The 14,350-nt window shown below is 49.6% G+C and overlaps 1 protein-coding gene across 1 annotated transcript in view; it reads left to right on the forward strand.

Moving 5' to 3' along the window:
- The window catches only part of DNAH9 (dynein axonemal heavy chain 9), a 286,432-nt gene that overhangs the window by 256,104 nt on the left and 15,978 nt on the right, over positions 1–14,350 (forward strand). The window contains exons 62-66 of the mRNA XM_018064667.1: positions 4,800–4,927; positions 7,961–8,188; positions 10,206–10,397; positions 11,735–11,926; positions 13,497–13,667. Coding sequence (XP_017920156.1) covers positions 4,800–4,927; positions 7,961–8,188; positions 10,206–10,397; positions 11,735–11,926; positions 13,497–13,667 — 911 coding nt within the window. The remainder of the gene's footprint in view (positions 1–4,799; positions 4,928–7,960; positions 8,189–10,205; positions 10,398–11,734; positions 11,927–13,496; positions 13,668–14,350) is intronic.

Genomic DNA, 14,350 nt, shown 5'->3' on the forward strand with positions numbered 1-14,350 from the left:
TCTGCCTGGGCCCTCCTCTTCCCACCCTCACGCGGCATCGTCTCTGGTCCTTCTTTCGCTCGACTTGTACATGATCTTGCTTGGTCTCCGTCCTCCTTTGTCCAGTTATCTGGCATTGACACAATGAATCCTGACATTTCCATTTACCTACCACCTTGGTCTTCCACTGCCTCCTCTTTCTCTTTCCAATGTGCTGGTCAGAACAACAGGCTCATTTAGGTTTTTGTCAGCCTGCTACTAAGGGTGTTCAAAGAAACGGTTTTCAATTCACTGTCTTTGCAGCTAGATTATCAACACTTTGATTACAGTCTCTTTTTCGCTGCTCCTGACCCCATTCTCTTTTTCTTAAGCACCAGTTGAAGTTGGCCAGGTTGGAGGAAGTCCAGTCTCTACAGAGCAGCTTCAAGATCAGCAGAGTGTTGCTTCTGTGTGGAGAGGCAGTCCTCTGTCTGTTCTTATACTAGAGGAGTGGGGGGCACCTCTTCCATTGGGGGCGCGATGGAGGGGAATGGAACAGGGATGTGGGCAGTGTCAGATACAACGGCAGTAATAGAAGGTGTTCTACCAGATGCAGATGTCTTCGCCAGCTGGGGGAGCAGCAGAGAGTGGAGCCAAGTGCTGAGCATAAGAAGTGGGGGGCTCCATTAGGAAGCTTATTTATTTATTTTTAAAACATTCTTAAAAAAAAATAAAAGCTTTCCTTTTTTTTACGTGTATCTTTTAATTTGCTTTGCCACACAATGCAGCATGTGGAATCTTAATTCCCCAACCAGGGACTGAACCCTCGGCCTCTACAGTGGAAGCATGGAGTCTTAACCACTGGACTGCCAGGGAAGTCCCCCTTTACCACCCTTAGGAAGCTTAAAGGAGGAGGGGAATGGGCAAGGTAGCAACTTCTGAACATGTGGAAAGATTACCAAACAGTCTCCTGAGATTGAGAGTTGTCGACTTGCTGTGGCCCCAGTTCACCCGGTGTGTTATTTCTCTCTTGTATTAATGCTCAGGTTTGTGCAGGATTGCATGCGTATGTATATGTGTCTAGTCTCTCAGTTCAGTTCAGTCGATCAGTCATGTCCAACTCTTTGTGACCCCAGGGACTGTAGCACGCCAGTCTTCCCTGTCCATCACCACCTCCCAGAGCTTGCTCAAACTCATGTCCATCAAATCAGTGACACCATCCAACCATCTCATCCTCAGTTGTCCCCTTCTCCTCCTGCCTTCAATCTTTTCCAGAATCAGGGTCTTTTCTAAGGAATCAGTTCTTCACATCAGGTTCCCAAAATATTGGAGCTTCAGCTTCAGCATCAGTCCTTCCAATGAGTATACAGGACTGATTTCCTTTAATATTGACTGGTCTGATCTCCTTGCAGTCCAGGGGACTCTCAAGAGTCTTCTCCAACACCACAGTTCAAAAGCATCAATTGCTCAGTCATGTCCAGCTCTCTAAAACCTCATGAACTGTCGCTGGCCAAGGTTACGGGTTTACAAAATTTGGGTGATGCAGAAGTAGAATGGACAAGAGTTAAGAGTCTTATAAGATCATGGCTCAAATGAAGGATTATTGGATCCATATTAAAAATAACAAGGAGGTAAAGAGGAAGGTTGGGATAAACAGAGGAGCCAACGCACTGGGCGTTTTACTGACGTAGAATCATATGAGCAGGGACTAATAGGGTAAACAGTCTGGGGCCTCCCTGGTGGTCCACTGGTTAAGAATCTGCCTGCCAGTGCAGGGGACACAGGCTCGATCCCTAGTCTGGGTTTCCACGTGCCGAGGAGCAACTACTGAGCAACTACCCTCGTGCCACAACTACTGAGCCCGCATGCCTAGATCCTGTGCTCTGCAACAAGAGACGCCACCTCAGTGAGAAGCCGGAACACCACCGCAAAGGCCCAGCACAGCTAAAAACGAACAAATAAATAAATGTTTTAAAATAATTTTTTACAAAGATTTAACAATCTGAAGAGCAGGACATTATCATTGTGAATAAGTATGAAAGAATAATATATGAGACACAGGATCATTCCTAGTGATAAAGTCCTTGGTGCAGCCTCTGAAAGTGGGTAGGAGAAATGGAATGAAGTTCTTTGAAGATAAGGAAACGTGAGGCTGCGTGTCGACCGAGTCATCCACAGTGACAGCAAAGTTCACCAAGTTAATGATGAAGCAAGAAAAGATGGAAGATTTTAAACCAAGTTCCAAAGCCCTGATAAAATTGACTCTCTCTGGGAAGTTGATAGAAGGCAGAAAACATACAAGTTAGTAGGTAATATAACCGATGCATGTGCTTTAGAAGAGAAAGGGTTTTTCTACAAGAGTGGAGAAAAAATAGCCTGCAAGTTCTAAGAGAAGGCTAGAAAAACGTTCACCTTCCTCCCAGCCCCGGGGCTGTGCGGAGCGAGGGACAGGGCCGCAGAAGTTGTCGTGTCCTCAGAGACTGGCGTTCGAGGAAACTCAGCTGCCAGCATGGTCAAGGAGGTTTACAGTGAGACTCGGTTCCTGGTGACCCCACCACAAGGAGCACTGGAAGGAAGATCAGAAAGGGAAAGATGAGCTAAAGGTGAGGGGTAGGGAGGGGAGGGCTGGCAGTCATAGCACGCAGTATTCAAAATAATCTAAACCTAAGCCCTCCCCCCCCTTTATCCTTTGTGAATAAAGAAACGAAATAGGCTCTTTTGTGAGCAGAAATGTCACCAAGACTATCTAACAGTCCAGCACCCTTATCCTAGTATTTTCTTTGGATCCACTCTTTATATTCCCAGTTCTAAAGCTGACACCAAATCCATTGCCAGCTAGGATTTGTAGAGTTTAATAAGGGTGTTTCTTGGGTTCATCTCTGTTAAATCTTTAATAACATTCCTCAGTACGAAAAGTCCTCATCCAGTTTTGCCTATACAATTTAAGAAGACTCCATACTTCTTTTTTAGTGCTTTAAAGACACTTTCAATATTGACAGCGTTCTTTAAATATTTTTGCAGAAATATCAAATTGCATCTTCAGTTTTAGTTCCCCTGAGACTAAATTTAAGTACAGACTTTAATCTTTTTCTTTTTAAAATTTATCCTCTTCTCTCTCATGTTCCTTACCTTCTGAGAAAAATTGCCCAACAACTCCTTCATGGTACTGCACACTTTTGTGATCCTTTGTCTAAAGAATACTGCGTACTTTCTCTAAACTTTATTAGATTGTTGAATAGCTAGTATTCAAGCAGAATTGACGTCCTTTAGTAAGGTTATTTCTTTGTGTGAAGTCTTTCTCAGACTTGCAGAGCAACTCTTTTTCATTGATTTTCATTTTTTAATTGCGATATAATTGACATAGAATATTGTGTAAGTTTCAGATGTACACCATGCTTTGCAACATGTATTGCAACATGATTATCACCACAGCATTAGCTAACACCTCTGTCACATTACATAATTATTTATTTTTCCATTGCCTTTTTTAAAATCAGAGGATAATTGCTTTACAATGTTGTGCTAGTTTCTGCCTTACAACAGGGAGAATCAGCCATAAGTATACATATATCCCCTCCCTCCTGAGCCTCCCTCACACTCCCCCATCCCACCCCCCAGGTCATCATAGCATCGACATATATATACTACCATGTACAAAATAGATAGCTAGTGGGAAGTTGCTGTTAGCACAGGGGGCTCAGCTTGGTGCAGAGCAACTCTTGAGCATTCGCCTTGCTCCAGTGACACGGTTGTGACATGTGTGTTCATGTGGCTATTCCCTTACTCCACTCCCAACACTGAGATGCACAACATTCACACCCACACAGCCAGGCCCTTCCTTGGCATGCCCGTCTTCACTCTGATTCACACAAGATGACGAGAGTAAATGTTCTATGTGGTGGGAATAACAAGGAGGAGGCTCCTATGGACTAAAGTACAGGAAGCTAAAACCACCTGAGTCCTGCCCCTTGGGGCCACACCTCCCAGTAGGTGTCCAGGGAAAATACATATTATTATTAATATACGTCAGGGGACCAAGCAAGCTAGACCCAGCCATACCCACACACTTGCTACTCTTTGAGCCTTTTCACTCTAGGACGGTGGCCCAATGCCTGGTCTTGAGGTGGAGGCTGCACAGAATGGAGGGGCATGTCTGTCCACTCTTGAGGGTGTTAACTGAAATTTAAAAAAGTACAACGTGAGAGTTGTGAGTTGAGTCTCATTTGGGGCAAAGTGAGGCCTAGAGCCTGGGACACAGCCTCTCAGAGAGCTCTGAGGAGCTGCTCCAAAGAGGTGAGGGAAGGAGGTCAGTGTCTTATATGGTTTTAGTGAAGTGCGTGCAGCCAAGCACACGGTTGGCTGAGGCTGGATGCTGGTCATGAGGAGTGATGTCGATGTCAGTGCTCTTCCAGATCTGAGGAGATTCAAGAATTTGGGCTCATAAAATCTCCTGAAAATATCTAACTATGTGAACGTCTGTTCTGCCAGTTTTTCCCAGAGCACAGAGCACACCATTCCTGATCTCCACCCTGAACTCCTTTCAGGGAGTTTGGAAGGTCAGCAGCTATAGTGGCCTTGCAGAAGCAGATGGCAACTGCCAATTTTTAGTTGGCAGGGATTCAGTGAAGAGGGAGGGGAGAAGTTGCTTTGTCTCGACAAGTGTGTTTCCTTTTATTTGGGAACAAAAATTTGGAAGATGTAGCAACCCCACCCTGGGAAGGAAAGGGTCTGTGCGTGAGGTTGGGGTCTATGGCTCCTGGCTGCTGGCAATGGGGGTGCTGTGTGGGGGTGAAGACTTGGTGACATAAGAGGTGCTAATGACCACTCCATGCTCCTTGCAGGCAAAAAACTCGGATATACCTTCAACAACCGGAACTTCCACAATGTGTCTTTGGGGCAAGGACAGGAGGTCGTGGCTGAGGCCGCACTGGACCTGGCTGCCAAGAGAGGCCACTGGGTTATTTTGCAGGTACGCCCACTCTGCCCTGATGGGGCTCATTCTTGACCCATCCTTGTGTGGACCTCCGGGGCCACCTTTCCTTCCACACCCTCCTCCCCTGACTTCCTAATCTTCTCAGGATGCTGGCTTTCAGCTGGATTTTTCTGGCTGCTGCTCTCTTCCCATGCCTTCCACAGAACTCCTCCGCTCCCCCTTTCCTCTGGGTCACACGGTCCATGTTCTTCATCACATTCATGACTAGGATGCTACACGCACAACCAGAACTCAGCCTCTTCATTGAGAGCTCATGTTGGCATCTGGAGTCTGGAATACCTACTGTTGTTTCATTAAACACAGGAGACTTCCTTCCCTGTTGGCTCAGACGGTAAAAGCGTCTGCCTACAAAGCGGGAGACCCAGGTTCGATCCCTGGGTCAGGAAGATCCTCTGGAGAAGGAAATGGCAACCCACTCCAGTATTCTTGCCTGGAAAATCCCATGGAAGAAGGAGCCTGGCAGGCTACAGTCCGTGGGGTTGCAAAGAGTCGGACACGACTGAGCAACTTCACAACAACAACAAACACAGGAAGTAAAGGCTGCCCTTCTTCTGTCGTGGCCTGTCCTCATTCCTGTTCGAGCACCTTGCATGGGTGCTGAGACTGTGGCAGAGCGCGTGGCGGACCCCTCTCTCCTCCCGTAGCACCCTGCAGCCACCTCTATGAGCGCATCCACAGCTCTGTAGAACAGGTTACCATATGCCTGTGTCCTCCACGGCATCTTTTTAGGGAAAGAGACATCCCCATCTACCTTTGGCACCCAGCACACTACTTCCTTCAGATGCTGGCTCAGATGTAAAGAATCTGCTTGCAATGCAGGAGACCCAAGTTCGATCCCTGGGTCGGGAAGATCCCCTGGAGGAGGGCATGGTAACCCACTCCAGTATTCTTGCCTGGAGACTTCCATGGACATAGGAGCCTGGCAGGCTACAGTCCATGGGGTCGCAAAGAATCAGACACAACTGAGAGACTAACGCTTTCACTACTTTCACGCTACCGTGAACACAGTAGACACTCAACCAGAGCCTGTTGGGTAAAAGAATCAGTGAAGAAAGCAGCGGAGGAGAGAATCAAATGGAAAAGCCAGTCCCTCCCCTCCCCTCTGACTTTGATTACCCAGAACTTCCTCTCTCCTGATGACTCAGTGAACACTTCATGCTGTTGGGGCTTCATTATCCCACTATTTGTTTGAGCCTAGCAGCAGAAGAACCTGTTGTTCCCTAGGACTCTTTTTCCAGAAACAGTGGGACCTTAAGGAGGAAAGAGAATGACAGCAGGGTCCCTGCCTCCTCCCACTGGATCAGCTCAGTGATGGGAGGGCGTGACCTCCCCAGTTGTCTCAGGCTCATCTGTCAAAGTGACCCCGTTCTGGCCACTAGGTTTTCCCTGATGGCTCAGATGGTAAAGAATCCATCTTTACCTGCAATGCAGGAGACCCAGGTTCGATCCCTGGGTCAGAAAGACTCCCTGGAGGAGGGCATGGCAACCCACTCCAGTATTCTTGCCTGGAGAATTGCCATGGACAGAGAAGCCTGGCAGGCTACAGTCCATGGGGTCACAAAGAGTCGGACACAACTGAGCAACTAACTTTTTTACTTCACTGCACCCTGGGCACTAGCACCTTCAGGAAGCCAGCCCCCTCCAGAGACAACGAGCTGTACCTATCTGCTGCCTGGGACTGTCACATCTTGTCCCGATGTGGTTTCTGAGAGATCTCCAAGATCAAACTCAGAAGCTGGGATTCCTGACGCAGCAGCAGAGTTTCTCACTAGGGAGTGGCGGTGCTGCCCGGCTCACGGAGCCCCGGCTCTCTAATCAGCCACCAACCTCTCTGCTCTGATAGAGTGATGATGACGGAATTCTTTCCTCTAACAAATTTTCATTTCAGCACCCACTACTAACTCCTGCATAGCATTTCACAGGATACAAAGCCCTCTCAAATCCATTACCTTCGGTTATTTGCAGCAACCCTGGGAAATAAGTATGGTATATATTACTGTCATTTCTCTTTTCATAGAAGAGAAAGTAGACCAGATGGCTGTGGCCTCGGCACTATGTTCTGTGCCGACCTACATATTTAAGGCTCTGCAAGCAGGCTTCCTCAAATATTTATCAAGGAGCTTTTATCTGTCCATCATAATGAAACATATTGCAATGAAGCAAAGTGACTATCCTTGCTAGAGTGAAAAGTGCATGCTGCAAGGTGGTGCTAAGAAATTAATGTCGTTTCACATAGACAGATTGACAGATAGGAATCTCAGGGAGAAGGACACAGGCTCAAAGACCAGAGGGGCTTGGGCGTGGACCAGGAGCCTTCCCTCTATGAGAGCCGCAACGTCCCAGTGTGTTTTAGGAAGATAAGTTTGACAACAATTAGCAGAATGATTTGGAGAGGGAGGAGGAGAAAGGAGAGCTAGCTAGAAGTTTAAATGCATGCTTTTCAAGTCTGAACATGCAGACACATCACTGGAAAATCTTTTTAAAATGCACAAATCCAGTAAGTCTGAGTCAGCATTTCTAACTGGCTTCCAGGTAATGGTAACATCACTGGTCCACGGGCCCCACATTTGAGTGTCAGAGGTTCAAAAAAATCCAGGTGTCAGCAGTGGGGATCTGAAGTTGGAAGGTAACCATGCGTGAGACACTTCAAGTGTGACCCCCCAGACTGGGAGCAGCAGCATCACCTAAGGACTTGTTAGAAGTGTAAGCACTCAGGCGCCTCCATGGACCAGCCACTCTGAGGTGGGGCCCAAGGACCTTTGTTTCAACAAGTCATCCGAACAAGGGGATTCCAAAGCCTCAAGGTCAAGCTTGAGATACTTAGGACATGGAAGGATAGTTTGAATGGCAGGAAAAAGGGGTCCTCATTACTGAGAACCCCAAGAGTCTTGCTAGGATGTGATTTGTTTGAAGCAAAGGCCAGGTACCCCCCCCAACCCCGATCCTCCTTCCTGATCACCATTTAAGCAGAGGCTTGCATGGGGCGGGGGGCTCCTTCCTTCCCACCAGAACATCCACCTGGTGGCCAAGTGGCTCGGCGCCCTGGAGAAGAAGCTGGAGGAGCACAGTGAGAACAGCCACGCAGAGTTCAGGGTCTTCATGAGCGCGGAGCCCGCACCCTCGCCCGCGAGCCACATCGTCCCCCAGGGCCTCCTGGAGAACGCCATCAAGATCACCAGCGAGCCACCCGCGGGCATGCACGCCAACCTGCACAAGGCCCTGGACAACTTCACTCAGGTAGGGCCCTGGAGGGAGGGGAGCAGGGCACCTCGCCTCGCAAAGAGCAGACCCCTCCCCCCCACCCAGGGCAGGAGAAGAACACACTCTCTTGCAGGAGTCAGTGGCAGGGCATACCCGGCTCACCTGCCCTCAGGGTCCTGAGCAGAGACAGGGAAGGGGCGGCAGCTGCTTCAGTGGTATAGCTCCTAATTATTACGATGATAAAACTGTGCCTTGGTAGGTTTAGTATCATCTTGTCAGCCTCCCCAGGGGCCCTTGTCTTTGGGCTTACCCCCGTGCAAGCCCAACCTCCAGTCTTGGTTATCGAGCAACTGGGAAGTATATCCCAAGAGATGCTGGCTTGTCCTGGTTCTGCTGCGGAAGGATACGCAACAGCTGATGTTTGGAACTTTACCAGCCTCTGCAGTAGGTCATTTGAAGGAACAGGGACAGATTCAGGAGTCTCTTCATTGCTCACAAGAGTGTCAATTGCTCTGTTCTGCATTTGCAAATGCCCGGGAACAGTGGCCTGCTTAATACCCTCGAGGATTTGCTCTGTTCCTCCAGAGCCTTATTTTCACTGTTTTTGGGACAAATCACAGAACTGGGGTCTTTTCATCCCCTCTTCCCTGACCGCTGTGCTGTTTGGAGATGATCATTTCATTCTGACTTTCATTTGAGCGAACCCGCTATCAACTAGCTTCACAAGTGTGGCTTCTCGTCTTTGTGCTTAAAGGCATTTTTCAGCAGGACTCGATTTTCCACGTGTGACAGAGGTAACAAAGGAAGCCCCCTACACATCTGCAGAGAACAGCTCTGTCCAAAAAGCCATTATATATAATAAGTTCCTGCTTGCGCGAGGCAGCGACTTTGTTTCCTGTATCATCTCTGACCTTTCACATCCATATCTTCATGGCAAGCGTGGTGCCCAATCAAGGGGCCAGAGAGAGAAACCATGTCATGGGTTCACTGGGGAAAAAACCAGACCTACCAGCAGCTTAATCTCTGCAGTCTTCTCTGCTTCCCCTCGTTGTTGTAAGCAAAGTCTAAGGTCCACCTCCTAGAAGAAATGCCAGGACTGAACACAGTCCAGTTGTGTGAGATTTCTAAGTGCCTTTCGGGGTCTAGCTGCAGCATCTTGCTCCTTCCTGAACAGAGGAGCTCACTCAGAGGACGCATTTACTTTCAAAGAATCCAGGGTTCGAGTTCTAACAGCCCTTCTCAATGCAGGTTTCTCCCTCCCCACCATCATCCCCATGCCCATTAACATCTAAGAACAATTCCATCGACTTCCTCTGGACTCTCTCTTGCTTCTTTTCTTCCATCTTCCCATCTTTCGTCCTCTCTTCATGAGTCAGACCGTTTCCCCTGACTTCTGCGCTGCAGCCAGGACCCCTCAGGGCTCTTGCTTCTGCAGCCACATATCCATTAGGATGTAAAGGGCAGGGCACCCCTCTGTGTCTTGTGGCTCCAATTCCCACTGTCCTCTGCTTCGGCACTTCCCTCAGCAGATGAGCTGTGGGGTCGTCAGTCACACAGGTAGTAATTACACCTACTAAGATTCCATGACGGTCAAGGAAGCATGACAGGAAGGAGGGGAGTCAGAGATGATGCTGTGGCTGTCCCCACCCACACCCCAGTGCCGAGTGCCATCAACAGGACAAATGTAACACTTCTGTGGCCCCCTACCCTTTTCTCTGTTGGCTACGCTTGGGAACCTTGTTAGCATGTCCGTGTGTGCAAACTGCAACTGTAAACAAGTTCTGTTATAGGCTGGATCTAAACTAAAGCCCAGCCCGTTTGCAGGGTCCTCTCAAAGCTGACTATATGCCTGTCTGAAGCACAGCCAAGTCCTGCTGCTGCTGCTGCTGCTAAGTCGCTTCAGTCGTGTTCGACTCTGTGCGACCCCATGGAGTGCGGTGCCATTGCCTTTTCCCAACCCAAGTCCTGCTGCCACCCAAATCTCCACACCTCCACACCACCTGCCCTGTGGCACAGCTGCTCTGCTCTGACACTGAGCATCATCTCCTTCCAGGACACCCTGGAGATGTGTTCCCGGGAGACAGAGTTTAAGAGCATCCTCTTTGCGCTTTGTTACTTTCATGCTGTGGTGGCAGAAAGACGGAAGTTTGGGCCCCAGGGGTGGAATCGCTCCTACCCCTTCAACACCGGGGACCTCACCATCTCTGTGAACGTGCTCTACAATTTCCTGGAGGCCAACACCAAGGTACGGCTCCAGCCAGCACAGGGGCAGGTCGGGAAGGTGCCTCTGAGAAAGATGATGGGGCATCAGCATGGGGAGATGGGGTGTGCTCACTGGGGCAGGTCTACAGTCCCCCAGGGGCGTGAGGAAGAGCAGGTTTACTGCAGGGTCAACCCCAAGAGCAGTGTGAGGCCGAGGAGGAAGTACCATGATGGGAGAGGGGTGTGGTAAGAGTAGTAAGAAAGCTCAGAAAACCAAACTATCAACAGTGACTCACGCTTGGTGTCAGTCTGTCCCATGGGTGTCTGTCCCAGGCCTGCCCCCCGCCAGACCACCCTGTGTACTCCCAGCATTGCTGGGGGTGGTGATTGGCAGAAAGAGACCCACCCTCATCTGCTACAAGCTCCCAATTCAATTCACCAAAGACAGAGAGCTTCCCGCGGTAGTGCACACAGCTCCTCGCAGAAGCACGGTCTGAAGCACGGTCTTGCTGAAGTTGGAGAAGCCAGATTCTTCCTTCTTCCTTCACCTCGCCTCCTTTATCCCGCCTGATGGCTCCATTTTATGAAACACTGACACGGATGATCCACGCTCTTCAGTTTAGGGAAGACCAAACACAGCCTCTGCAAGGCCTCTCCCTCTTTCTTCGGGGACAGCGAATCAGGCCCAGAAGCTATGCCTCTGGCTCTGGCTCCAGGGTCCTGGGAAGTCCACCACAGAACACACCATCCCTTCACCTGCCACTAGGACCCCGGCTCCCAAGTGGCTTTCCTGCCTAACGCTAACAGCCATGAACTTGCGTGCTGTATTTCATTCACTCTGAACTTTCCAAGGAGGCGATTAATCGATAAGCTAATTAATGGCAGGGAATGAGAAAAGTAGCCACGTCTTTGCTCTCCTCTACTTGACCTTGGCAGGTTTAAAGGACCCGTAGGTAGAGCCTGACTTCACCGCCACAGTTAGTGATGGTGAACGAGGGCAGGCATGTGTGCAAGAGTGCCTGTGTCTCACCTCTTCTCACCCTTTGATCTAACTCTTCCCTCGTTTAATGAGCTCCCAGAAGTGCTCACTCCCAGAGGTGCTCGACCTTGCTGGGTACCAGGGAAACATGGATGAATAAGACACTGCTCCTGGGACTTCTCTGGTGGTCCATGGTTAAGACTCCATGCTTCCAATGCAGGGGTGTATGGGTTCAATCCTTGGTCGGGATTGTGCAGTTCTGTCCATGTGCAGTGCAGTTCTGTCAAAAAGATTTTTTTAAAAAGACATTGCTCCTAATCTCCAGACCCACCACATCTTGTGGCTCACATTGGGTCGGCCTGAGGCCGGCGTGCAGGGCTTCCTCCCTTGCTGTCTCTCAGGTCCCTTACGATGACCTGCGGTACCTCTTCGGTGAGATCATGTACGGGGGCCACATCACCGATGACTGGGACCGGAGACTCTGCAGAACCTACCTGGAGGAGTTCATCAAACCAGAGATGCTAGAGGGAGAGCTGTTCCTGGCCCCAGGGTTCCCACTGCCGGGCAACTTGGACTACAATGCCTACCACCAGGTAGGGACCTGGGTCTCCCTTCTGTGCAGCCCAGGAGGCCTGGAGACACCCGGGCAGGGCCAGGGGAGGATGGTGAAAGAGCTCACATGCAGTGTTCTCTCAGCCTGCTCAATTTGAGGGCTCCTATAGGATTTCTAGCCTCCAATTAATGACAAAATTGAACTTTGAGAGATCTTTTTATTCTTGACGTTCGGTTCAATAATTCTATTTGTTGCTCTTTTCTACAAACAACATCTCGGGCATTTACTTGATTGTTTTCATTCAGCATATTGACAAAACCATTAGGAGCAAAAATTCAGGTAAGAACTTAGCCAACTTTTGGGTTAAGTTTCTATTAGTGGTTCAGAATACTTCAGAGGGACACGGGTTTGTGGGCAGACCACTCACCCTTCCTGTTCTCAGAGGCACATACATACACACCAAGAGAGCAGTCCCGTGGAGCTTTTCCATGCTGGCACTGTGGGCTTCCATTTTACTGTTCAGTCCACTTCAGTTCAGGTGCTCAGTTGCTGCCCCTCTTTGCGATGCCCATGGACTGCAGCACACCAGGCTTCCCTGTCCAACACCGACTCCTGGAGATCAAGTCAGTGATGCCATCCAACCATCTCATACCCTGTCATCCCCTTCTCCTCCTGCCTTCAATCTTCCCCAGCATCAGGGTCGTTTCACTTTTACTTCAGTTATTTTTAAGGTGTGCATCTTTGCCTACTTAGCCCACCATGACAATGTATTAACAGTCAGTTAGAACAAACAAAAAGAACTCGTTTGTGGCTTGACTTTTAAGATTCCCAAAAGAACTCTTGAATAACAAATTTAAGGGAAACAGTCGTCATAGGAACATTAACTACAAGCTTTACACAAATTTTTAATTTCTAAAGTTTAAGAATATAAGTCATAAAAGTCACTCAGTCCAGAAAACTAAGTCTATGAGAAGAAATTAAAAACAATAAGGCTCTTGAAAGTAAATAAAGGGAATTTTTTAAATAAACATGTTGAAAGCTTTAGCCAAGAAAGTTGTGCAAGAGCATCCCCTACTGTCGGTCGATGGAACAACTTGACCAGAGGCTGGAGAAGGTGTTGGAGGATATGGTGGTTTGCAGGCTTCCCTCTCTGTAATATGTCAGCTAACAGATGGTTATAGGGCACCTACCAAGAGTCCAGGAGCAGGTACTGGGTGCTGGAAGAAAGGCGAAAATAAACACGCGGATCTGCCTTTAAGTAATGAGCCGTCTATCACTTAGACTCTACCCTGTTGCTGTTGCGTGCTCAGTCACGTCTGACTCTTGCGACCCCATGGACCATAGCCCACCAGGCTCCTCTGTCCATGGGATTTCCCAGGCAAGAATACTGGAGTGGGTTGCCATGCCCTTTGATCCCGACCCAGGGATCACACCCGAGTCTCCTGGATTGCAGGCAGATTCTTTACCAACCACTGAGCCACCCAGGAGGTACCACTTCGCTCTAGATGGGCCCCGCTCTGACCCACTGACTGCCCTGCAGAGGACAGGTCAGGTGAGCGAGGGGAGAGACGTCTGGCTGGTTTTCAAGTGAGCTTGCCCTTGACTTTCAGTACATCGATGCCCAGCTGCCCCCAGAGTCGCCCTACCTCTACGGCCTCCACCCGAACGCTGAGATTGGCGTCCTGACCCAGACTTCGGAGAAGCTCTTTCGCACGGTGCTGGAGCTGCAGCCCCGGGACAGCCAGGCTGGAGAAGGAGCCGGGGCTGCGAGAGAAGAAAAGGTACATGGAGGGCTTGCCCAAGATATTCTGGGGGCCTAGTACTGCCCAGGGCGGCGCTGCTCCCGGGGGCCTCGATGGCGTGCACAGTGCAGAGCGCAGGGCGCGCATCCTCCGCTTCCACGAATGGCCCAGCATTGCTCTCCGAGGGCCCCACCCCGTCAGGTGACGCGGCGGGCCCTCGAGTTACCTAATAGCAGGTACGCACTTTCGGTGTGTCGGTGCTCCGCTCATCCACCCAGAAAAGTGCAAGTGGTCCAACTCTTTGCGACCCCATGGACTATAACCCGCCAGGCTCCTCTGTCCAGGGGATTGTCCAGGCAAGAATACTGGAGTGGGTTGCCATTTCCTTCTCCAGGGGATCTTCCTGACCTAGGAATCAAACCTGGGTCTCCTGCATTGCAGGCACATTCTGTACCAACTGAACCGCTAACCCCAAGGCAGATTTTATTCCCGTTTGTCAACCCAAGTGAAGAAAAGGCAGGGCTGAACAGCTGTGGTTTGGGGACCTTGAAAAGGACCTCATGGTTCCTTGGCAAACTAAGTAATGATGGGTAGGGAGCTGTTCTTAAACACCCCGCCCTCATTCTGCCAACTAGATGCTGGTGAACTCACTCATGTTTCATATGAAAATGTGGTCTCTTTGTATGAATGACAGTCCCAGAGCCTCCTAACATACAAGTAAG

This window comes from Capra hircus, chromosome 19 (genome assembly GCF_001704415.2).
Source record: "Capra hircus breed San Clemente chromosome 19, ASM170441v1, whole genome shotgun sequence".
Lineage (NCBI taxonomy): Eukaryota > Metazoa > Chordata > Mammalia > Artiodactyla > Bovidae > Capra > Capra hircus.